General features: G+C 50.0%; 1 protein-coding gene across 1 annotated transcript; it reads right to left on the reverse strand.

Annotated features, from left to right (window-relative positions):
- Positions 1 to 21,526: 21,526 nt before the first annotated feature.
- Positions 21,527 to 24,384, reverse strand: FBXL14 (F-box and leucine rich repeat protein 14). Its single transcript, XM_009095199.4, has one exon. The coding sequence runs from the start codon at positions 24,168 to 24,170 to the stop codon at positions 22,968 to 22,970; it is 1,203 nt and encodes a 400-aa protein (XP_009093447.3). The 5' UTR covers positions 24,171 to 24,384; the 3' UTR covers positions 21,527 to 22,967.
- Between the last annotated feature and the right edge of the window lie 959 nt (positions 24,385 to 25,343).

Here is a 25,343-nt window from a genome sequence, read left to right on the forward strand (position 1 = left end):
CAAATGAGGGTCCTGGTGCTCTCCCAGTCTAGCTACAAGCTGTTGTATGAAATCAGGATGTTTTAAAATTTAAGACAGTTTCTGGTTGCATCTATTGTTTGCAGTCTCACAGCTTGCCATATATCTTTCTCCTCAGAAGTTCCTTTTGCCCCTTCCCACCATTGTGGGGAGGTTTTTCCTGCCGGGCTCTGTGCAGTGTGTCTCTGAAGCAGTTTTATGGTGTTCCCCAGAAGCATGCTTTTGTCAGGCTGCCTCAAAGTGTCATCCAGAGAAAAGCCTCTGAAGCAAGAAATGTCCTTTTCTGTCTGGCTTTGAGGTGTTATCTCCCCTCTTCCCAGATGCAGTTGGCTCCATCTACATCCCTAAGCTGTTTTGTTTGGAGTGAGGAGAGCCCAGAAAATCAAGGGAGGCCACACACATAAACAACTATGTGTGAAATCAATTAATCTAAACGAGGGGGAGATTTGTTCTTGCAGGGGAAAAGCCTGGTTCTCACAGAAACCTCTCCTGTGCATGGCAGGACTGTTACAAACATTGCATCACTGGAACAGTGATGAGCTGGGTGAGTATGTTAACCTTTTTGGCCAGTACTTAGAGGAAGAGTGGTGTTTGATTGTGTTTGAAGAGCTTACTGTGCTCTTTGTGTTTTAACAAGTGATCTTCCTTATGGATACAGTGGTAGTGTGCTAAAGCAGGCACTACTGAAGAGACCTGAATTTTGAAATCTTAACTTCAAATATTTGCATCATAAATTTGGTTCCAAGCATTGCACTCACCCAGTCAGGGATAAGAAGCTATGCCTGTCATTCCTCTGTGTTTGGGTAATAGACATTGTACATGTACATTAGCACATGTACAACCTGTAGGATAGGAATTACTTGCAGGAGTTTTGAAAAACAATATTTTGACCTCTAATTAGAGAAAAATCTTTTTATTGCTTTTTGAAAAGTCTGATAAGAAAAAGAGGTTTCTTCAGCTCTCCTGCAGGAGGAGGGTTATTCAGCACATTGTGGTCCTCTGCTGCATGGTGCCCAGGGGTAGTAACTACAATCATATCCCAGTCTCACTCTGCACATCTTTAAATAATAGTCTCCTCTCCTGGCTGTCTGGAGCAGCAATATCATGAGCAAAAAGCTGTGCTTGGCCTCTCTTGGCTGGGGAAAGGGCATGGATTTAAGGCCTGAAGAGAGCACACTTTAGGGGAAAGGAGGGAAGGTCTAGGAAACAGCCACTCCACTCGGCCCCTTAAACCGTCACAGGAGAGGATGAGGTAGTGCAAGTCTGAGAAATCAAAAAGTCTCTGTGCTTGGAGTGTTACTCAGACATTAAAGTCTTATCATGGCCACAAATCTTCCCTGACTCCACCTTGCCTCCCTTTTGGGGATGAGGAAGATGATAAGAGAAGTGGTTTTGTGTTTTGCACTGAGGGCTCCTTAAGGAATCGCGCTCTGCTTGGGCCAGCTGGGAACTGAAGGTTCATCCTTTGGAGTGAGAGTTTCCCAGAGACTTGAACTAAAGCCAGCCCTGTTAGGCAAAGCTGCAGCCAGGGGTCTTGACAGGAGACTCCTGCTCACACAATTTGGTTATGTTTTGCTGTGATTTCTTGATTCATTTCCAGTATGCAATGGATCATCTTCCTGATTTGAGAAGTCTTTTATGCCTAAAACTTGAGTGTGTAATTTCTTCAGCTGAGGCCAGGAGGTTGCCCCACATGGAAGCCGGGAAGATGCCCCCTGTTCCTGTGTGGCAGACAGCCCTTCTGGAGAAGGCAGACAGCCCTCTTGTAGCTTTCTGGCTGGAAACATTACTGGTTCATCACCTTCTACAACCAGCTGGTGCCAAAACCCTGCCTGGTGGATGCTTCTGAGCAGCTACTGCCTTCTGTCATTCTAATCACAATAATTGTCTTGTTTGTTATCTGATTTGATGGAGGCTGAGGAGGAGATCACTTCCCAGGGCCTTAAGGGCAAAAACTCAGTTTCCTAGAGCTACATTTATTTTCTAATCCTCCCACAGCCCTGGGGTGATCCCCTGGAAGCATCTTGCAGGGGAGGTGTCTTCTGAAATACACCAGGACATTTGCAAGTTAGTTGTCTATACACCACTGAAATTCCTCTCCCTCGGGCACTTTTCTAGATCCCAAAAGCAGCCAGTGTGCTCCTTCAGGCACCCAAGAATCACTGTTCAGGTGGCTGGTTTTCCCCGTTTCACATCCATGGAAGGAGATTCCATGTTCACATGTACTGATGCTTGTGTGGTGTTTGCACCATTTTCTCTCACAAGCCTCTGGGGAAGGGGTTAGATGCTGGTTTTGTCTGACTCTTGGATGGAAATGCAAAGAACACCCAACAACACAAATAAGTGAAACTGCTAGTTTCCAGGACATAATTCCAACTGTTGGATTTGCTGCCTGACCTGAAAATAAAACTCCTCTTGCGAGGTTTCCTTGTTTTGGGGTTTTATTTGTTTGTTTATGTTAAACAAAGCAAGTGAACAAGAGCCACGCTACTGAGTAGGAGAGAATGGTTTGCCTGGTTTTATTTCCCTGTTCCTGCCTGGATTCTGCTCAGCCAGTTGTGCCCCACTCTGTGCCTTGGGAGGGGCATGCTGGGCTAAATATATCTGTACTCCTGTGAAATGCAGTATGGGGTGCTGCGTCATTTGGTGGAGTTTACTTGGAAACTAAGGTGGGAAGCCAGCTTTTATTTTCAGCCTTGGGTCAGATGCATTGGTCAGTTGTCTCACCCAGATTTTTAGTCTTGATCAGGAGTTTGTCCTTGTAAGACAGACATGAAACCTGCTCCCTAAATAAAAAGCCAAGCTCATTGCAGTGACAAAGTCACATTAGGGCAACCATATTTTTCTTGTTCAGCAACCAGATTTACAGTGTGAGAGGTTGTTCAGATAGATTACCTTGAAAGCAGCAATGAAAGCCATAGCTCAAATATCATGGCTTAATGAGCAGAGGAGCTGGTGTGATGCTGTGGGCTCTAAATATATCAGAACCCCAGTGCTGGCAGCACACTGACAGCTGGAGACCTTGGGCTCTCACTGGTGGTGGAGCAGAAATGTACCCTTCCACAAAATGTGCAAGGAACAGATGCAGTTTGGTGACTATAGAGGGCTTGGGTTTTGCAGTTTCTAGTTCTACTTTTTGGTTTGTCTTCCCCTGCTGTTTCTGCTAGTGCAGTGGGAGCGATTTCAGGAGAAAGGAAAATATTCCTGGGGAGTGGAAGTGCCAAGGAGTGGACACAGCTCACCTGAGCTTGCTGTTTTCTCTGCCACATCTAAATAGCAGCAGGGCACTGTGGCTGCATTGGTGACATAAATCTGCTGAGGCTCTGGGGGACATACTCAGGCAAACAAGTGGGTGGAAACCCCTGCTCTTTATCCATGACCTCTCCAGGGTCACCTGCCTGCACATCTGACATGCTGCAGTCACATCTCTGGCAGCTGAATATGTTTTTCAGTCTTCTCCCTTATGCCATTGTGAGTGAGAGGAATAAGTGAGAGGAAGCCAGTATTGCTATTTGATTGTCCTGCTGCAAAAGAAGGTGAGAAAACTCTTCAGTATAAGGTTTTACATTTATCTAGGAGGATGGTAACTATGGGGATTAATTTCTGTCTCATGCTTTGTAGTGCCTTGCACATTAGGGCCCCTGAATATTCCTGCAGCACAAGCCACACGTTGCAGACCAAAGCCACACAGCTTTGCTGGCAGAGAGCTCGTGGCACGCTGGGGTCCTGGTCTAAAGTGAGAGATCCAAAGGCTCTAGGACATGCACTTCATGCTAATGGCAGTAAAGGCTTCCAGATTTAACTTGGAGGGTTGAGTTGTGAGGGTAAGGGCTGGGAAGGGAGGTTTATGGGGTTAACCCAGCCTCTGTGACTTCTGTTAAGCCTGATTGGCTCCTTTCCTTAGTGGGCTTTACCTGGGCACTGATAGCTGTGAGCAGCTGAGAGTTCAGATGATTACAATTGCCGTTTAAACCAGCCCAGGTGTAGTTTATTCTCTCTGTTACCCAGGAGTGTGAGAGAGCAGAGCGGTACCTCCTCTTTAGCTTCATTTGTGGGCTCTGTGTCTGCTCCTGTGTTTTGACTGTCCATGGTTCATAGGAAGGTGGTAAGTAATTGATCAATACTGGCAGATATTGTAGAAGTTTGGTAGCTTTTGATCTCCTTGAGTTTCTTGTACTTTATTGCTTGGTGCCTTACAGTGTGTTCCAGCTGCTGTTTCAAATGCTGTGGGTGCAGACTTAATATTCATGGCTTTTAATATTCATGGCTTTTATTCAAGCACTGTGTGACAATGGTAGTCTGCATGGTGTGTCAAAAAGATGCCTCTGTTAGGTGAGGAGGTGGCATGGCAGTGTGTGTCTCACTTCAGGTTATTAACTAAGCCACAGAAACATACAATTAACCATTCAAAAATCAGTGTTGCTCCTCTGTGAAGTTTGCTCCTCTCCTAGTTTCTCCTCAAGCCCATTTCCCTGTGGCTGTCATTGCTGTGGATCTGCTCCTGGCCAGGTATTTTGGCTGTCTCATGTCAGTGGGCAGGCTGCAGCCCAAGTGGGTTTTGGAGAGCATCTGTGGCCTTGCCTTAAGTCTGGGGAAGGTGAAATTTGCTGAATCAGTCACTGTCCCTGCACAGAGGGCAGGCTATGTGAAACCAGTGATAATGCTGGCCTCATGAGGACAGTGCACAGTTTTTGCCCTTCAGTAGTGCTGTTGATGCTCAGGCTGGAGTTTCTGAGTTACTCTGGGAATACTGAAGGGATGTGGTGTGTATTTCAGTATGCTAATGTCCCTAGATCCTGCCTGCAAAGGGCAGCTGATCTTGGGATTCTGGGTACCTACACTATGGGTTCCCAGTCCTCTCTGCAAGGCCGTGTGAGGTGGTGGGCAGGAGGAGCCTGCACCCTCCATTAGTTCTGCTTCTCATTCCAAGTGAGAGCATAAAGCTCTGTCCTGGCAACCCCTGCTGTCCCTTTGGCTTCCACATGGACCTCTCATTTTAGTATCTTTAAGAGAACATCAGATGGTTCAGGGCTGCAGGTTTGGGGAGCAGCTCAGCCTTACAGGAGCAACTGATTCAGCCATCCCAGCTGACCAGGGTCTTCCCTGACCTTGGTGGGCATTGATTCAAGGGGATGGGGCAAGAACAGAAAAGCAGCTTTGAGTCTGGAAAAAGCAGACACAGAAAAGGAAATGAGTAGGGATGTGGTAACCCAGATGGGATATGGCACAAGGGAAGGAAGGTTTGATCATCCACCCCAGTATTGACACTGCTACCCTGGTGAGCCTGGCACAAAATCTCACATAACCAGTGGGCAGTGGTGTGTGTGGAGGAGCTGGGGAAGGAGGGGATGTGGTGACACAGAAAATTACCTCCACTCTCATGAGTTTTTCTCTGCTTTTTCTCACCCTGCAGAAAATAAAGTGTGGCATAACTTTTTTTTTCTTCAATCATTAATGAGCCATTGTTCGGGGGGTGGGGGAGAAGTAGGGAGTTTTATCATGAGAGACATAATCTTTCTCATGGGATATAAAACTTTGTGTGTAAATGGATCATCCTGGCACTGATGCTTATCCTGCCCAGGTCTGACTGTACAGTACTTCATGTAAAACACGTGATAATTCCTTCTGTAGTTTCAGTAGAAATCTCTCATTTCCTAAACAAGCTCGCTGTGTTCCTGTGTCCTGCTAAGCTGCTGCCGTGTGCCACCCCTGCAGCCCTGCCTGAGCAGCCTGCCTGCTTTGCTGGGTGGTTTGGAGCCCTTTGATGGCAGGCGCTATTTAATTATCAGTGGTGTTATGTTCCCAGAGCTCGCTACATGAAAGCAAAACACCGGCAGCCTGTAATTAATCTGAGCTAATGTGCCACTGTTTACACTCCATCTCGGAAACCAGACAGATGTAAGAAGACACCCAGCCTTCATCTGGGATCCTCCCAGGTTATTTCGGAGCTATCTTGGGAGAGCTGCGCTGTGTCTGCCCACCCCACAAGTCCCTCAGAAATGAGTACCTTTAACTTTTCTCGGGAATGAGTGGGACACTTTGTTTCCTAGCAGGGAGCCGGGTTAATGCCTTTTTGGTGCCTTACCACAGCCGAGGCTGGCTGGCCTGGGAGCACAGAACTGCTCCAGTTGTCGTGAATTCTGCACTGTGACAGGGTGAAATAAGCCCTGCTTCCTCCCTTTCTCCCTTGGCTTGGGCTGAAGAGGAGCCTGCTGGCATTGGGGATGTGTGGGATCTCCTTGGTGGAAAGGCAAGCAATTCTCTGGGTTTTCAAAATAAGATATCATGCCTTCATTTCTGATCACCCTGCTACAAATATTTAAGAGAACAAGGTGATGAAAATGCCTAGAGGTGTGGAAAGACTGAAAAAGACTATGCATCCTTCATTAGAGTGAAGAGTAATAAAGAGCAACATGACAGAAGTATATAAACGTAGAAGTACAGAGAAGTAAACCAGGCATTTCTGTGTATACTTTTATGTAATACAAGGTTTCCAATGAAATTGAAATTAAACATGTGAAGCTTATTTTTTTTGTTACAGCACATAAATAATTGAGACCGAGAACATAGTAGTATGCAGAAAGGATTAGATATATGGATAAAAATCCTGCACACAGTTTATTAATTTTAATCTAGCTCATTTAGAAGGTGTGTGGGGCTTCCTTCTCCTGGACAGTCTTCCAGCTGTAGCCACTTAAAAGCTCTTCCTGGCCCTATAAACCTCCAGTGCCTTCCTGGGAGACATCTGACAGTGGACACTAGCTTAGAGGAGTCACTGTCTTAGCCTTGCATTCCAGAACATCTCTGCATTGAATGATTGCTGGGATCAGAGGTGGCCACAACTTTCTAATCACCTGAAGGCTGAAATGTAGGATATGAGGCTGCTGGTTTTTTTCTCGTGGACTGTAGATTCAAGGTGTCAATTGCCCATCTTGTCTCAGTGACTCTTTGCCAGTCATCTGCTCCAGCATTGTGGTGGACAGGTGACCTCTGCAGGTCAGAGCTGCAGGAGGAAATGTTACATCATCAGAGCCTGTGCAGCTCCATCCTCTTGGGGAACAATGCATTTTAGGTGTTCTCATAGGCATCTTTCTTCAGCAGAGTGTTTAATTCAGATTCAGTGAGTTGTAAGCAGCTCAGTTGTGTGGGGAAGGCTGATGCTGGGTTTGCCTTTTCTAGGAGGTGGGTGTCTTTGGGCTCAGATTGTTTTCAGTGGACACTGATTTATCCACTGTGGTGCCCTACACAGTATGCTGGCACATTGTATGCCAGGGCATCCCGGGGGTGCCTGGGACAGGCTCCCTGCTTCCACACCCCAGCATCTTGCTGAGTGATCACAGGTAGCCTGCCAGCATCTCTGGCCTGGAGGGGATTAAGAGTTGTAATATCCAGCAGATGGTGCTCAAAAGCAGATATCCCAAATAATTGGCTACTGCTGTACCTCTGCATTCCAGTTCTTGGGCAGCAGAGTCCCAGTTCTTGGTGGCTGTGGCAGAGTGGGCTGGGAGGAGCAGACCCTGGGGGGGGCTCAGGTGGTGTTGAAGACCTGGCACCCATGCAAGAGCACTGTGGGGTGGGGGAGTGTCATTTTAGACTAGATTTTATCTGATCCCGTGGGTGCACAGAGTATCCTCCTCAAGCATGGTCTGCTGTGCAGTTTCTTCCAGAGAGAATCCCATTTGCAAGCTCTAAGGCTGCCCAAAGTTGCAAACCACTTGCATGGGTGGTGGGACAGGTGGGGAATTTGCTTCAGAAGTGACTCCCTATTTGACCCACAGTGCTGGTGTCTGTGCTGGTAGTGGCCAGGTCTGCTGTGAGTCCCTGTCACCTGTGTTGTCTGAGCCCTTTGCCATGCAGGTGGGTGCAGATCCTTTGGCTGCTCCCTGTTCCAGCCTGTGAGTTTGGAACTGAGCTTATGCCTAAACTGAACTGAAACTCTCCAAGTGCATCTTGGTCAAAGCTTCCAAGTTTGATCACATTTTTTACTTGCCCAGCCTGCAAGATACAGTGCCAAACTGAAACTTGCTCCTGGTTGTGCTGAGAAGTCACAAACCTTTGGGGAACCTTTCAGTGAACCTTCAGCAAGCTTGTGCCAAGTCTCAGATCCAGGGTTTTTCCTCAGTGTTTTTCAGACTGCGTGTTGTAAATGTCACATGGCTCCAGAATGGAGTCCCCAGCACAAATGTAGAATGTGATCAGAGCCCTGGGATTAGGGAAGGAGAGGATGAGTTTTTCTTCAAGTAATTATCGGCAGCAGAGTTGCCTGTGGAAAAAAACCCTCCTGCTAATGCTCAGCACCTTTTGAGAATATTCTGTAGAGAAGGCATCACTGAACTCCCTCAGTTCAAAGGGGGAAATACCTGTCTGGTCCTTAATCTAAGGCTCTCTTGAATTAAAGAAAAATCACAGATCTTGATTATATCAAATCCAAAGACTTCATCTCTTTCTTTACAAATCTTCCTTATTTTCCCTAATGCCTTTTCTACTGAATGAAGTTCCAGAATGTTTAATCAGCATACTTAATTAATAATGCTGTCTCACATAATTCACCTTTATGGTGCTCTCTTATGTGGGGTTTTTCACCAGTGTCTTTCAGTGAATTTTACAGAAGAGATTCTTCTCATGATCTCCCCTTTGCGTGTAGGGAAAGCAAGGGAGAGGAAAAGATGGGAGAGACCTGCTTAGGTCATGCAGTCAACCAAAGGTGGGGTTAGCAACAAAATTCCAGGTTCTCAGTTTTGGGCAGTACTGGAGCTGTTCCTCCCAGCCTCCGATGGCATTTAGGGCTGGGTGAAACACAGCAGCCATTGAAGCAGTCCAGGACAGAGCAGGGTGGAAGGCAGAAGTGTAATTACACACACAGGGAGCAGTCACGTAGCCAAACTCCAGTGTTTGTGCCAAGCTTGGTGTTGGCTTTACCAGCCACCAGTGTGGTCAGGTACTCATTTATTTCCTCTGAAAGACAACAGGTCAGTGCCCTCAGCACTGGGGCAGCGTTGACTCAGAGGAAGGAGCTGACTGCCTGAGTCACCCCCTTGGCTTCCTGGAGCACCCTGGTGTCCCTGGAGCACCCTAGGGACCCAGGGCTGTCATCCTGCTGAGGTCAGGTGAAAGCATGACCTGGAGTGGTCTGGCTGCAGTTAAATGAAAAGTGATACGGAAAAAAACATCTCACTCTAAGGGCTGGAAGGGTGATGGGGTTTTGTTTTGAGGTGGGTTTTTTTGCTTTGGTTTTTTTTGGTGAGCTTTTTTTATGCTTTTATCTTGAAGTCTAGATTCCCCCCTTCCCCCCCCCCCCAAAAAAAAAAAAAAAGAAACCTTTAACTAATTTGGTAATAATAGTAGTTTCAAAAGTACTTGTTTAGCTAGTGCTGACTATATGCTTACCCAGCTAGCTCTGGCCTGGGAAAGATTGAAACCACAATGGCTAAGTATAGAGGCCTCTAAAATATCTTCATATATGCAGTGCCTGAGTACACAAACAGAACTGGTCTCTCTTCTGTCTACAGGAGCAATATTTTCCATAGGATTTGTATTGAGAGAGGTTTTCCCCCTGCATATTTATTAAAATAAAGATCCTCCAGAAGTGCATCCATGTGCTGAATCCTATTCTATGGCTACCTTCAGCCTGATATAAGCAATATAATCTGCTCCTGAAGAAGAGTAAGCATTTTTTTCATTCTGTGCTACAGCAGACTCTTGATTTGGGATGGGTTTTTTTTGATTATTTTTCTTTGTTGTATTGGGTGGGGCTTTTTCTTTTGCTTTTTTAGAAAGTGGGGAACTATTGCCAGGATTTCAGCCTTAGCTTTTGAGAACAGCTCATGCAGAAATATGAGGTGCTCCCATCCTTGAAGTGTGTAGAATCCATGGACGAAGTCACCAGAGCTGTTTTAGGTGCATCTGTGTGCAGAGTGAGACTTGCTGCTGTGATGAACTCCTCTCTGCAGCCTTTTTTCTGGAGTCTGAATCTGTGTCCCTCTTGGAGCCTGACCCCCAACTTCTGTGTGTGCCTCCTTTTAAGCCTTTGACTTAAACTGCCTGCAGTTTTTGGGAGGTTGTGGGCAAAGCAGTTTTTCTGTTCCGGCACTGTGAGTGTGATACCTCAAGTATGTCCTGCCAGTTCCCAGCTGTGGGCTGGATTTGCACTGACACAACATATTCTTGGTAAATGACAGATTTCTCTGAGCTGGGGCTGGCTCCTCGCTCTGCACGTCGCTGTAGGCAGTGCGTGACATTGACATTGTTCTGGTGGAAGCCAGGAGCTGGTAGGAGTGGCACACTGAGTGCATGCCCAAATTATGTGCTCCAGGGAACAGCACCTGGTGCACGAGACATGCAGATGTTGCATAGGTGGTCCTCAGGCACTTGTAGATTCTTCTGTCATGATTATCTGTCCTGGCTCTCGATCCTCTGCTGGCACACCAACGATCTTGGAAACTCCCCAGCTTTCATAATAAGAATAACTTGTCCTTCATTTCTGGAAATGGCAGCTTCTTTAAATGTTTGTAACAGTTTGCAGCTGAACATATAGACAGTCCTTTCAACACCAAGCCTCTGACAGAGCACAGCTCCAGAGCAGTGACTGCAGACGTGTTTTGAAACCCTTCTCTCTGCAGGGCTTGTTCTTCAGTGGCATGAATGGTATAGAAATGAACATGTGACAAGTTGTATCTTTGTTATAATATATACCTTAACAATATTATAATATTGAAACATAAGAAATCTTTGTAACATCCCAGTGAGGTAAATCTCTTTACATTGTCAGGATTCTGTTCTTGTGGGACACAAATACTTGTGAGGATAGTAATAGTTTCCAGACATGTTTATCATACATCTAGAAACCCATTTGTACAATGCAGCTTGATAACTGGGCTCTTCACAAGGCTGGCTGAAGCATCTGAGGTACATCTGCAGGGAGGGAGCTGAGTGTGAGGACTCAGGGAAAGGAGTGTTCATCCAGGATGGAAGAGGCTGTCTGAAACAGAAAACTCCTCAACTTTTTTTCTGTTGCCAGTTGTGGAGAGCATTAAAAACACAGCCTAATCTGAAGAAAAAATAAAATGTTTGAGGTGGATAGGGAAAAAAATTATTAGTAGTAAACTAGAAATGTTTGAGTAAGGGGGCTGCAGGCTATATACAGGTAGGATAAACCTTTTTCAGGAATGATCCAAGTGTGTATGATCCTGCCTCTGTGCAGAATTTGGATGCTGATCTCTGGAAGTCCATGGTGTTTCACTGGTACTGTAAGCACCAGTGAAACTTTTCAAGGTTAACTGTGGAGAGCAGGCTTTGTATAAGCAGAAAGACTTATGGCTCCAACAGCAAGGCTCACCAGTGGTGATCAAGAACAGCAGGCTGGGGGAAGATCTGCTTCCTTGGAGGTAGTAAAGGATGGCTCTTCTGTGGCACTGTGCATGGTGCTCCATTTGTTTGGGTGAGAAGTTGGAGCTGGAGCTGCTCTTACACTTCTAGTGCCACTAGTGAATCACACAGGTCACATCCTATGTTACTCTTTACTGGTGACTGTGCATTCCTTATCTTGGGATGCTGGATTTCACAAGCTGTCTTGGAGAGAAGACTCAAAGAGTATCTCAAAGCATATCAGCCTTAATGAGCAATTTTGAGCAGGATTGGCCATTTGTTTTTTTATCTTACTGTCTTTAAATCCTGCAAAAACAGTGTCCATGTGGGTGGAGATGATCAGGTAGAGAGTGGCAAAAAAAATTGACCCAAGAAAAAACCAAAACAAAGCCAAATGACATTTAGGCAGCATTCAAAATTGCAAAATCAAAATCCCCAGCTTAGGCACCACCTAGCTCCTGGAGGCATCATAATTCCACAAATACCTCATTTGACTTTTTCTCTGTGCTTGTCTAGGGTTTTTAAATTATTTCTGGTTTAACACCCCTCGGGTGCTGAGTTTTTTACTTAAATGCCTGCCCCAAAGTGCTTGAGTGTGACCACCATCCAGAAGGCAAGCATCCTGACCCCTCAGCCTGCTCAGGTGCTTTTAGAGCACACCCAGCACACGCAGGCACAATAAGATCAAAAAGCCCCAGTGGCAGCTGCCACTTAGTTTTGAAACATCTTATACAGCAAAGCTCAGGGATCACAGCCTGCTTCTCCTTTTTAGCCAACAGCTGTTTTATGCCACCTGCTGAGAGATCTTCAGCCATTGCTTCCTTCACATGTTTTGTTTCTTGCTCCAGGTCTGGAATAATCATCCATACTGCAGTGTGGCTGACAGGGGAGCAGTGAGGAGCAGCTCTTTTTCCCGTGGTTAGTGTGTGCCTTCTCCACACAGGATGAGTTAGAAGTGAAGGGAGGCAGGGATTCAAGCAGGTCTCCTGCTTCCTTAGGCTACTGTTGGGAAGCAGGGAACACCTCTGCTCCCTCTGGCTGTGGCTCACCTGCTGTTAGACAAACAGGATTGTGGAAATTTGATGGACGAGGAGCAGCACCTGATTTTGGGCCAGATGTGAGTGCAGGCAGCTCCTGGGAGCTCTGAGCAAGGCACAGAGCCCCTCGGAGGGGAGGGCCAGCAGTGCCTCTCTGTGGAAACCCAGGGCACGGGAATATTTCTCTGTCTGCTCTGGGGTGCCCTGACCCCCAGGGGAGCACTGACTTTGACCCTCATTCATGGAGAAAGTTTCCCAGACTTCAAGATAGACTGGAATCCACTAAAGTGTGAAATAGATTATAGAGGGTAATGTAGGTGTGTCACTTGGTGAGAAATTTAGGTTTTGGGATTTTTAGTATGGTGTGGATGGAAGCAAAATGGAGGGCACAGGGTGTTGTCCTGAGTTTCTTCTTCATGCTTCTTCTTCCTTCTTCTCCATGGGTTTGGGTGCCATTTTGTAATTGGGCAGAAAAGTCTGCACTGGGGGCTCTTTGGGATCAGTAATTGGGTTAAAAGGGAAAACAATCTAGGTGTCAGTTCTTAACTGGATAATTAAGTCCTTAAAAGACCTTGTATCAAGAGATTGTTGGCCATTATGTGCCTTCTGATGAAAAGCTGCCGAACTCACAGTTGTGAGACTGTTTTACTGATAAGAAATAATAAACACCTGAGTCCCAACATGAATTACTGTCTCAAGTGCCTTCAATCCAGACCCAGAGAAATCAACAACTGGTACCTCCATACCTCTCCTCTGGTCTGCCCGTGCTCAGAGTGCTGACATGAGTGGCTCTGTGCCTGGCATTGAGTTGTTTTGCATCCTCAGTGGTGTAGGACTGTTCCCAGAGGCCACTAAAGCACTGAGGACCCCAATGCCAGGATCCACCCTTGGAGCAGAGCCCTCAAAAGCTGGGTGTTACAGTGTGCACATCTTCCGTGCCAAGTCTTTTTTGGAGCCTGCTGCAAGTAACTTGTGTAAGACCTCCTACATAATGGCTTTGCAGAGCCAAAGCCCAGCCTGTCCAATGGACCTCATCCCTCCTGGCTCCTTGGGTTTTCAGTTCACTGAGGCTCACGGGGCTGGAGTAGTTTGCTTTTTCTCAAGCTCTTCTTTAAAAAAAATCTGTGAGTGTTGCTTCTGTGGAAAAGCACTTCTGTTCATTGCGTGGGGACTCATCTAACCTGGAGTCTGGGATCTGTCCTGTGAGACAGAGAGGAGGCAAGCTGCCCAGCCAAGCCCTGGTTTTTGCTGGATCCAGCTGCGGTGGTTTAGGTTTCTGGCTGAGTCCATCTGAAAGCAGCACAGAGCAGAGCACAAAGAGAGGGAGGGTCGTAAGTACCGCCATTCTCTCCTGATAATCCCTTAAAAAATAATTGCAGGCCTAAACCTCTGGCCTCCAGCAAATTTTCCACTCGATTAGAGGCTTTTGTGAAGCCGGGGAAAGGGACACGCAGACTTGCACATTGTGCCGCTGCCCGAAACTTCCAGCTGGGATTTTTTCCATCAAAAGGGGATTTTAGTAAAACCATTATAAGGGGCTTAGTCACAGAAAAGCAGTTGAGCTGAGACAGGGGTAGATTAGCTTTAACATGCTTGTTTTTGGCACTAGGGACAGGGTGGAAGTTACACCCGGCCGCTCACATGCAGCCTCCCCTGTCCCACTGACTCACTGGCCGGTGTGGGTGGGAGATATTTCCCCATGTTCCCCCTGATGTCCCCGTGGCTCCTGCATTAGAGCCAGGGGAGGTGAGGGGAAGGGAGTGGGCAGCCCTGGCACCAGCCCTGGTGCAGTGTGGTCTGGCTGTGGGGAGCAGAAGTCGCTGGGTTGGCCTTCGGTGGGGTCTGGGCAGGTCTGTGCTAATGGACAGGTGACTCTGGGCAAGGGACAGCATTGGCAGCCTTAGGGACCCTGTGGTGCCTTTGATCCACATGGGTGGTCCCTGCTCAGGGACAGTCCTGTCCAGGGAGCAGCTGGAGGGCTGCAGGCAGAGCAGTACCTGTTGTTGTGCTGGGACATGTCCCTGCAGGGCTGTCAGCTCTGCATTTGTTGGGTCAGACTGGTCACTGCCTGCAGTAAAATCTGTGACAGCTGAAGAGTTTGCTCAGAGATAGAGAGATGGCTTCTTGGAGAGGCTTCTGCTGCTGGGAGCTCTTCCACAGCCCACACTTGTACACCAGCACTTCCAAGCTGCTGAGTGAGTCTGCTGTGGACCACTAGGAAAATGTTCTTTGTCCTGACCCTCCCTCTCCAGGACTACCTTAGGCTGGAAAACTCATTTCCATTTTTGCTGCTCCAAATGGCAGAAACCAGAAGGACTGGAGATGGAAGGGGTGGATGCCAGGCACTGTTTGGTCACACGCGGATCTGGGACATCACCTTAGTCAAGTTGTTTCCACCTCTCTTCCCCCATTATTGCTGATTTTCCCTTTTTGATGTCTGTGTATGTAATGAGTCTGCAGAAGCTAATTATTAAAATTCTGTAAATTATAAGGTGTAGTTGCTTCTGAAAAAGACATCATCACCGTACCTGTAGTAGCAGTGTGAGAGCTGGATAAAAAAGACTGTTTAAATTTATGTGCTAGAAAGGACACACACATACAGCTCCAGATACCTTAAACACTACAGAGGTATCTAGTGAAGTAACTGTGCCAACAACACAGCAAAACCCTGCACAACAAAACCAAACTAAAATAACCTAAGCATTACTTTAAGTTTGGTCCTGTTCCATTGCCACTCTCACACTTTTATGCTTAAAAAAAAAAAAATTGTTGTCAAGCTGTAGATGTCAAGAGATGGAGTTTTAGGGCAGAAGTGCTAAGTTTAGGATAGTTTCCAGGAGGCAGCTCTTCAGGCTGGGGTGTGAAGTTCTTGCATGATGGGGAGCATTGATGCAACTTGCAACATAAGGAGATGGACTCCTCACTGAGGAGTGAGTCCGGAGGAAAGCCATGGAAGTGATCAGAGGGCTGGAGCATTTCTGTGAAGACAGCCTGAGAGAGCTGGGGTTGTTCAGCCAGGAGGGCAAGCTCTGGGAAGGCCTTGAGGCGCTTTCTAGTGCCCAGATGGGCTGCAAGAGAGCTGGAAAGGGAGATCTGACCAGGACATGTAGTGATGGGACAAGGGAGGATGGCTTTAAACTGAAAGAGGTTGGGTTTAGATTGCTTACCAGGAAGCAAGTCTTTATTGTGAGGGTGGTGAGGCCCTGGAACAAGTTACCTGGAGAAGCTGTGCATGCTCTGTCCCTGGAAGTGTTCAAGGCCAGGCTGGATTAGGCTTTAAGCAGCTGTTTCATTGCAGAAAGTGTTCCAGCCCATGGCAGGGGGATTGGAACTAGATGATCATTAAGATCACTTCCATCCCAAACCATTCACTCGTTTTATGACTGACTCCTAGTTCAGCTGTGCCAAGCGTGGCTTTCCAGTTTGGCTTATGGTGCAGGACCCTTCACCCTCACCAAATGCTGATAGTGGTGATGATGACGTTTGAGCCATCCCCATCCCTTTGCACCGCCCGCCTCTGCCCTGCCGTGCTGCTTCGTGTCCAGGGCTAAACGGGTGAGCCTTTTAGTCCATCCGATTTCTCGCCGTCCCCACTTAAGGCCACGGGTGACCCTCGAGAGCGGCGTGCGGGCTCGGTGCGGGCTCGGTGCGGCTCCCGCGGCCGGAGCGGAGCCGCTCGTTCGCGGCCGTGAGCGCCGGCGGCACTCGGCGGGCAATGCTGCCGCCTGGCGGGCCGGCCGCGCGCTGCACCCGCGGGGAGCCGGCCGTGCCGTTCCGGGGATCGGGATGGGAATGGCATCGGCATCGGGATGAGGATGCCACTGCCAGCACCACAGGCAGCAGCGTGGTCTCCATCTGTTTTTCTGGTTTTCCTGAGTGTTAGGTAGACGAGCGACCCGAGGGATCTCGTTATCCCCGTCACCTCGGGTCAGTTTGCATAGATAGGGTGCCTTGGCCGAGCGGATGGAGATGTGCCAGAGCCAAGTCGGGCACTGCATCCCTGGCAGCTCCAGGAGCCCGGGGGAGCAGAGGGAACCAGCTCACCTGTGCTATGACTGTCTTGCAAGGCTTCTACCCAGGGTGGGGCAGGAGGGATTTATGGCACTGAACGATGCCCCTGGTCCACGCTGAAGCTGGGGAGCCAGGAGTGCCACTGCAGCTGTCACCAAAGGAGATAATGGCAGGGATTTCTTGGCATTTCAGCTCACTGAACAAGGAGGGAGCTGATTGGTGTGATGCTGTGTGCCCCTGTGATGCTGTATGCTAACTGCCAAACCCCTAAAGATATCCAAGGGCTGTAAAGCTGGGGCATCTGGGGAGAGAAAGAGGCAAAGGAGAGGGCGGAACAGGACCAAGCTCAGATAAAATTTGTTAGGGATTTTTTTTTTTTTTTCCCAGAGCTGGGAGGGGAAATTGCTTCATCATGAAATCACTAGACTGTGCCCAGAGAAACAAGACTCAGAGGAAGGAAAATAACTAGGAGGAGGTTCCCATTTCTAGATGTGGGTTAGTTTCTGTAGCAGAATATGAGTTTGGCTTATGTCTCAGTAACCTCTCATGTGGAAACACTTGCTCAGGGCATGTGTCCAGTCACTGGTACTAAACTTTTGACACCTTGTCTAAGAAACACCACAGATTTTAGGAATTTTTTTTAGGAAAATCCCATTTCCATTCATCTTGCAAGGACAGATCAGATTCGGATCTTTCAAAATCTCCATCATGCGATTTCAGTTTGGGCTGTCATTGAGCTAGTGCATATGGTAAATGTAATTAAGTAAGGGGGAGCAGCACTAGCATCCCTGCCAAATGTGGCTGGAGGCTTAAGTTCTGGCACAGGAGCCTGATGAACCCTCTCCAGCTCTTTCTTTCGTGCAGTTTGGGGCTGGGGAATTGAGCAGGACGGCCTGGCTGGCTGGCCATGGTGGGGAGTGTCAGTGCAGCCCAGCCAGCAGCTCTGGCGCGGGGCCTCGTTGATGTCCTGAGGGGTCCAGCCCGCACCACCCAGCTGAGTTTATCCATTTATGTTTTTCCTCCACAGAAGGCACTGTTAAAGAACTGCTGGCTGAAAGAGTGGCATTTAAGGTAGAGGAGGGAGAGAGAGAAAACAAAAAAAGGGTTCACTTTGCCAGGAGCATCCCACATGCATACATAGTGAGGCTGCCAGATCCAGGGACATCTCCCCTTGAGCTGTTAATGGTAGCCTGTGCTAACTTCTAGCTTTAGATCCAAAATCTGTGAGCCTCTTGGCCACCCAGGTCTCATTTTAACCCTTCCCTGACCCCCAAAGGGCAGGTTCTGTGGTAAGCTCTGTGCTGTCTGGCAGGGAGATCACCTCTGGCCGTAGCACAGGCCCCAGGTGGTTTGGCTGACAGCTGCCCCGTGACCCCGTTATTTATTAGCGCCAAACAAAGGCCCCCAGAGCCACCATGACAAACCGATTCAGCCCAACCCGCAGCGTGCAGCGGGAAGGTATAAAATGTGTAAATCTGTCATGCATGGACCTCCCATGTGCTAGTCCAAGGGCAGTAGGACCCAGGTGGAGCCTGCTTTTCCTCCCAGCTCCCAGGGAGCGGAGCCATCCATGGATCTGGCGAGGGGAGCAGCTGCTGCAGCAGACCAGGGACCCCACGCACATGCAGGGCTTCACTGCAGCTTGGAGCTGGCATCCCCAGCTGCTGCCCCTCAGTCCCTGGCTGCCTCCTCTCCTGCTCAGTCACTTCATCCCTCCTTCACATCGTTCCTGCTCTGCTTTCTGCCGCCACCTCTTTAGCGTGGCCCCTCTGCTCCTCAGAGCTGTCCACAAAGCAGGTCCCTGGGCCACCCTCTGTGCCCTGCCTTGTGCCTTGCCACCCCTGAACTTCTGCTGGGCACAGCAGTGAAGGCTGGCACCAAAGCCACTGCTGGGGCACTGTGGGCTCACAGAGGGGAGACTTCCAGCTCATTTCCAAGTAGTGGAGTGTTTTTTATGGTTTTCTACCCCAGTTTCCAACTGAGTCATGTTCAAAAATTCAAGAGTGGTTGGTTATGCTGAGAAGTTATGTGGTAATTGGTCTATGGTTGTTGGCCTGTGTTTGTGTCCAAGGAGGTGCTGTCACAATGGAGCATGAGAGGAAAGTATGAGGAGCGCTTGCTCCATCTACGGGAACAGTCCAGGGTGTCTAAGAACTGGGGTTCAGGGAAGCTTTGGTTTTGGCAACTTCCTTTGGCTTGTGTTCCTCTTAAAAGGGGATGTTGGGCCATGTGGGCAATGCTTTTGGTTTGGTTTTTTTTTTTTTTTAAGAGTTGAGAGAAGAAGTTCAGGGGATTTTTTAGGAAAAAAAAATCCTGTCCTAGTTCTGATTATTGAGCTTATGAGCACACACATTCTATTGAAACATAGATGTCCCACTGTTATCCATGGGAACATGGGGCTTAATAAGGAGATGCCATTTTCACCCAAACCCAGCAGAAACAAACCTACTTTATGAGAGGTTTATCATTCCCCATCCTTGGCTGGGACTGCTGCTTGACCCCAGGAGCAATTACGTTTTCAGCTGTTATGGGAACCTGATCTGGAATTCCTGTTGTTTATAACACTCATACATACATGCTCTTTTTCCATCAAGAAGTTACTGTAAACTCTTTTCTTAATGCGGGAAAGGCAGACCCCAACACCTCCCTCCAAGTAGGGGAAGATGGATATAGTGTCAGGCTCAATTAGATCCAATTGTGGTGGCTTTCCTAAAGCGAACAATGCAGCTTTTGTCAATGGACTCCCAGCAGAAAGCTTGGAAGTCTTGGAAAGGAGGGAATAGAACAACACACGCCCAAAGTCCAGACCCTGAGATAGTCCAGGTCCTTAGGATGTGGAGGAGATGGTGTTTCTTTTTAAGAGGGCCGGAGTCAGGCACTACTTTCCCCTTTGAAATGCAGCACTGCATGAAGAGGTGAGGGGGGTAGAGCTGGCAACACGAGTATGCCCAGTCCAGCCTCAGCCAAAATACCTGTAGAGGCAGGGGCTGAGCAGGGCAGGCAGGTGCGGGCGCCGAGGGCACCTCCTCTGGAAGGGCATCCCACCTGGAGCAGCACCCAGCCGCGGCTGCTGGAGCGGGGAACAAAGTGGCCTGCTCAGCGCTGGAAGTGCTTAAAATGCAAATGTACAGGAACTTCAGACCATCCCCCTCCCTCCTCCTCGGCGCGGAGGAAAGCAGCTTAAATACAGCCAGGCCTGGAGAGGAATGTTAAAAAGAGGGGAAGAATCGCCCTCCTCCTTTCCATAGGGACTCGGGCCCGGCCAGATTGAGTATGCATGACTGAGCAAGCAAGCAAGGACAGCTCCTCTTTTAACTTTCCTGAACAATGGCTCTGCCTTCTTCCACCATTTCGCATTCCCCCTCCTTCGAGGCAGGAAGGGGGCAGCGGGCGAGCGAGCCCCGTCGCCGGGCTGGGGGAGACGGGCTTTGTGGCTGCCCTATAAACACCGCTTAAGCTCCATCTCCTGCAACAATGAAACACCCCACGTCGGGGAGGCTAAAAAGGGACCGCATCGGGTTAAAAGTCATAACGTTGAGGAGAAAGATTATGGTAGAGGACAAAGGACACCTTAGATTATTCAAACTTTTTTTTTTTTTTTTTAACACGGTTCCACTTTTTACTTTCTCTTTAATCTTCGCTTGGGCAGTGGAAATCAACCAAGATGTTTCAGATTTTCCAGGTCTGCAAGGGCGCAGGGTTTTGGTGGTTGTCACTACTGGGAAATGTTTTTTATTTAATGTGTCTTCCATCTGGGGAGGGCCACAGTTTAAATGACCAAAAAAATCCTCCACCATGCGATTTATCTGGAGCTTTAAAAAAAAAAAGAGGAATACAGGCCTTCCTCCCCTCCTCACAAATGCTGTGCTCTATCACCAAGTAGTCGATTCAGCTGCAAGTTTCAGCACTTTAGGTTTGTGTGACCTCAGACTCAGCAGAAGTCTGAACAGGGTTTGTCCCCAGGGATGCTGCCAGCACCCTCGCGGCCACAGCTGGTCCTGCCAAACTCTCTCCTTACGAACTCCTCCTGGTGATGTTACCCAACATCCTGCACAGGAGGAGGCTCCTTGCCTTCTTTCTCCTCCTCCATCGCTCAGCAGAGCCAGCCCCAAATCCCACCATCAGCCACAAGGCTGTTCTTACCAAGCCCAACAGACACACGTCTTCAATAAGCACAGACAACACAGATACGGCTTTTTTTTTTTTTTTTTCAAAAACATACTTCATATTTCCTCTTTTATTATATAAATATGTTTAACCTTTTACTGTAAGAATATAAAATGTTTTAAGAGGATCTTTGTTATTTTTTTATACAAATTCACAAACAGTACAATTAATCCATAGGGGTCTCCGGGTTTGTGTTAACTCCATGGTCTGGCCTGTTACTGTGGAGGATTTGAGATTTTGAACAGATAAGCAAAAAAAAAGCCAAGATATTTAAAAACAAAACAAAACAATCAAAACAAAACCCAAACTTACTCTTCCTCTTTCAAATAATGATTAAAAAATAATCTAAAGACCCAGCTCCATTTTATTGACAGAACAGAGATAAAACAGATGAACTTCAGTCTCCTCCCCTTCACATGGCAGCCCTGGGGCCTGTAGGCCAGCTCTGCTCCTCTCCACCTACAAACAGGAAGCCTGGCATAGTGACCTTTTGTAGGTGGCTTAGGAGGGGAGGGGAAAGCACTTGCATATATCCATATATATATAATTTTTTTTTAAACAAACTTGCATTTTACACATTTCTGTTAACAGTAGCCCAATCCTCGGTGTGGATTCTCACGTTACATATTTGTGCTAGAAGAGTAAAAATGCAGAAGCACAGTTTGGGTCCCCAGTTCCCAGTGAAGAGGGAGGGAGAGGCACAACCAGAATGTGGAGGTGGGACACAGTAGGGTAAGCCTAAAAACAAAAATTAAAAAAAAAAAAAAAAAAAAAAAAGGTGGGGGCAGAGGAGGGGACAAAATAAGAACAAACCCAAGGGGCATTATTCCAGTCTAGGCACAAAAATGTTTCAGTCTCAAAATCTCTTTCCTGTAAGAATTCCAGGGCTTTTGAGGAGAAAAAAAAAAAAGTAACAAATTAAAACGAGGTAGCCAGACATCATATATATATTTATATATATAGAATATATTCAGCAGAAAAAAAAGTACTTAAAAATCCACAAGAACAGCAACTTCATATGTCTTTAAAAATAAAACCATGTAAGAAAATGAATACTGTAAGGGGGAGAATGAGTGAGGAAAACTGGGTTCAATTACAGGATGTAAGCAAGGGATAGATGGGAGAGTAAGAGGCTGTTTTTGTAGCAGTAATTTTTTTTATGCATTTCAAAATAAAAACAGGTCACAGTATCTCAAATGAAGCAGAAATGAAGCTGGAGATTCTTCCTCATGTCCCCCAGGTAGAGAGGAGCGAGAACTCCCTTCTACCTGCTCACCCCCAACCCAGAGAGGAATGGATATGTGGCAGGATATGTCTATCCCTGTTGCCAAGGAGGAGGAGGGGAGAAAAAGAGAGAATGATGAAAGGGAAGACAAGTCTCAGTAACTCTCAGAGTCCCCCAGTGCACAGGAAGGCTTAAGAGAGTGGGGTCTGTGTCCAGTCCCCACAGAGACAGGAGAAGGAGGAAATGGTGTATTCATCTCCAGTGGAGAGATGGGGAGGGAGAATGGAGTGCCTGGACTTTTCCATTACCCATAGTACAGGATGACATGGAAACATACTGACAAAAGGGGAGGCTGTAGCTATCGCTAGTCTCAGTGCAGTGGAGAACTGGAATAGTGGGAGGTTGTATCCACCCACAGCAGAGAATAACATGAAACTGGAGACTGAAGAGAGATTTAAAGGGGGGGGGGGAATCACTGTACCTAGGGAGCAGTATTTCTGTCACAAATGTGTTGACAGGGGAGGGGCAAGCACAGAGGTGGAATGGTTGTTTTATCAAAAGCTCTGTCTGTGCCCAGCGCAGGATGACAGGGTGGCTGGGTACACAAGTGTAGCTAGGAAGCCTTTGCTGCTGTTAACTTATTTTTTTTTCCCATCTCCATTTCCACTCTCCTTAATATAAACCAAAAATAATCTATTCTGAATGCATGGCAGAACAAGGGTCTTTCTTTATCCATCCTTAGTGCTTGAGGGGATGGAATGTGGGAGTGGGGATAAAGAGGGGTGTCTCTAGCCCCAGTGCATAAGTGTGGGTTTCTACCTCTTCCGCAGGGAAGGATGCTGTGGGAAGGGAGAGAGCTCTGTCTCCCTAGCACGGAGCTTGAGGCATGACCTGGAAAATGGATAGGTGCTTTCTCTCCTCCTGGTCCCCCTTCCTCCTCCTCCTCCACAGCAAGGATAGGTAGGCAGCACAGAAGGGTCGAGGATATACCCTCTTTCTCTGTGTCCCTCCCTGCGGTGCCAGAGTGCGTGGGTAGCATGTCTCTGTGCATGCCCCTCTCTCTTTCTCTCCTCCTCTGCAGCAGTCAGTCAGTCAGTGAGTCCCTCCAGAGGAGATGGAGGTCTCGGGGCACCCTCCTCCTCCTCTCACCTGACCTTCTCACTCTCAGTCATTTCCCAAAGTCCCAGGTTGAGCACCTTGAGGCAGGGCAGCTGGGTGATGCGCTCCAGGCCCCGCTTGGTGATGCGGGTGCAGCCGTAGAGGTCGATGCCCGTGAGCTGGCTGAGGTGTTCGGCGATGAGCTCCAGGCCCTTGTCGGTGATGCGGACGCACTGGCCGATGTTGAGGGTGCGCAGCCCGTGCATCTGCCGCACCATGCGGTTGATGCCCTCGTCACTGATGTGGCAGGAGCAGAGGGACAGCGAGCGCAGCCCGTCGAGGCCCTGTGCGATGTAGGCTAGGCTCTGGTCCCCCACCTTGTCGCAGAAGGAGACGTCGAGGCCGGATAGCCGCAGGCTGCCCATGGCCAGGTGCATGATGCCCGTGTCGCTGATGTTGTCACAGGAGCGCAGGTTGAGGCTCCGCAGGCTGCTCATGTGCGACAGGTGCAGCAGCCCCGCGTCCGAGATGCCCCCGCAGAAGCTGAGGTTAAGCTGGCGGAGGCGGCCCAGCCCGCGGGCCAGGTGCTTGAGTGAGAGGTCGCTGAGCTTCTGGCAGTCCTGCAGCGTGAGCTGCTCCAGGCCCAGGCAGCCCTCGGCGGCGCTGCGGGTCATGCCCGCCAGGTGCCCGATGCCCACGTCGGAGAGGTGCCGGCAGGAGCGCAGGTTGAGGCTCTTGAGCCGCTGCAGGCCCCAGGCGATGAGCAGGAGGCCGGTGTTGGTGATGTTGCTGCAGCCTCCGAGCTCGAGCACCTCCAGGCCCTTGAGGTACTGGGCGATACGGCCCAGGCTGCTGTCCGTGATCTGCTTGCAGAGGCTCAGGTTGAGCGAGCGCAGGGAGCTGATCTCCGCCACGAAGGCGTGGCTCAGCCCGTTGTCGGTGAGGTTGTAGCAGCCGCTGAGGTTGAGGCTCTCGATGTCCGCCATGCCCTGGACCACGTAGCTCAGGCTGCGCCGCAGCGACAGGATCTGCACCCGCCGGATGCCCCGCGCCGCCAGGCTGGGGAAGAGCGAGGGGTTGGCGCGGCGCAGGTGCAGCTTGGCCTCCACGCCCCGCCACACCGAGCGGTGGTAGGCGGCGTCCCGCCAGGCCGTGCACACCTGCGCCGCGCGGCCCTTGTCGCGCACCTCCAGGTACCCGAAGATCATGGCGAGCAGCTCGGGGAACAGGCACGAGATGTGCGTTTCCATCGCACGCACGCCCGCCCGCGCCCGGCCGCCCCCGCCGGCGCCGCGCTGTTGCCCCTCGCCGCCGGGCCCGGCCCGCTTCCGCCCGGGGCCCGCCCGCCTTCCGCTCCGCGCCGCGCTCCTCCTGCCGCCGCCGCCGCCGCCGCCCTCACATCGCCGGCGCGGGCGGCGCGGGAGACGCTACTGCGCGACCGCCGGCCCGGCCCCACCGCCTCTACCGCCGCGCCGGGCGGGCCGCGCCGCTGCCGCCGCCGCGCTGCTGCCGCGGCCGCGCCGCCCCGCGCCGCATCCCGGCGGGCGCGCCCCGGCGGCGGCCCCTGCGCCCCGTGCCCAGCGCCGGCCGCCGAGCCCCGCCGCCGCCGCCTCCCTTTGTCTCCGCGCTGCCGCCGCTCACAGCCCGCGGCCCCACGCCGCCCGCATCCCGCGCCGGCGGTGAGGCAGCGAGGGCAGGGGGTGGCGCGGCCCGGCCCGGCCCGGCCCGCCCGCCGCCGGTACCGACTCCGCCGCTCCGGGCCCGCCCGCTCCGCTCCGCGCCGCGCGCTGCTGGGCCCGGCGCCGCTCCGGCCCGCGGGAGGGGGGGAGGCGCGGCCAGGCGCGGGGGGAGGAGGCAGCCGGGGAGGAGGCGGCGCCGGGCCGGGCCTGTTTCCCCTCCCGCCCCCACCCGCGCCGCTTGCGCAATGGTACGGTCCGGAACACGGCGAGCCGTCGCCCTGGAAACAGCGCGGGCCGCGGGGCGCCCCCGCCGCTCCCGCCGTGCTGCGCTGCCTCGCACCGCCGCCGGGGGCGCCACCGCGGCCCCGGGCCCGGCCCGAGGGGCCTCAGCGGTCACCGGAGCCACCCCCGGCTCCAGCACATGGCACGGGGTGGCATCCAGACGGCTCTTGAGTGTACAGAGAGGGAGACGCCACAACCTCTCTGGGCAGTCTGGTGCAGTGCATGGGCACCCACACAGGAAAGTTATTCCCTGTGTTCAGGAGGAGCTTTCTGTGAGTCAGTTCGTCGACTCTTGTTCTATTGCTTGGTGTCACCGAGAAGAGCCTGGCTCCATCCTCTTGATTCATCCTTCACTTACATTGATGAGGTCCTTTCTCAGTCACCTCTCCTTGAGGCTGAATAGGCCCGATTTTCTCAGCCTTTTCTCATAACAGCAATGCTCATCCTCTCTGTCACTCTTCA

Source organism: Serinus canaria, chromosome 1A, assembly GCF_022539315.1.
Source record: "Serinus canaria isolate serCan28SL12 chromosome 1A, serCan2020, whole genome shotgun sequence".
NCBI classification, from domain to species: domain Eukaryota; kingdom Metazoa; phylum Chordata; class Aves; order Passeriformes; family Fringillidae; genus Serinus; species Serinus canaria.

What these genes read in the sequence shown, in the direction of transcription:
- FBXL14 (XM_009095199.4), bottom strand. Translation starts at nt 24,170, where the DNA reads ATGGAAACGCACATCTCGTGCCTGTTCCCCGAGCTGCTCGCCATGATC.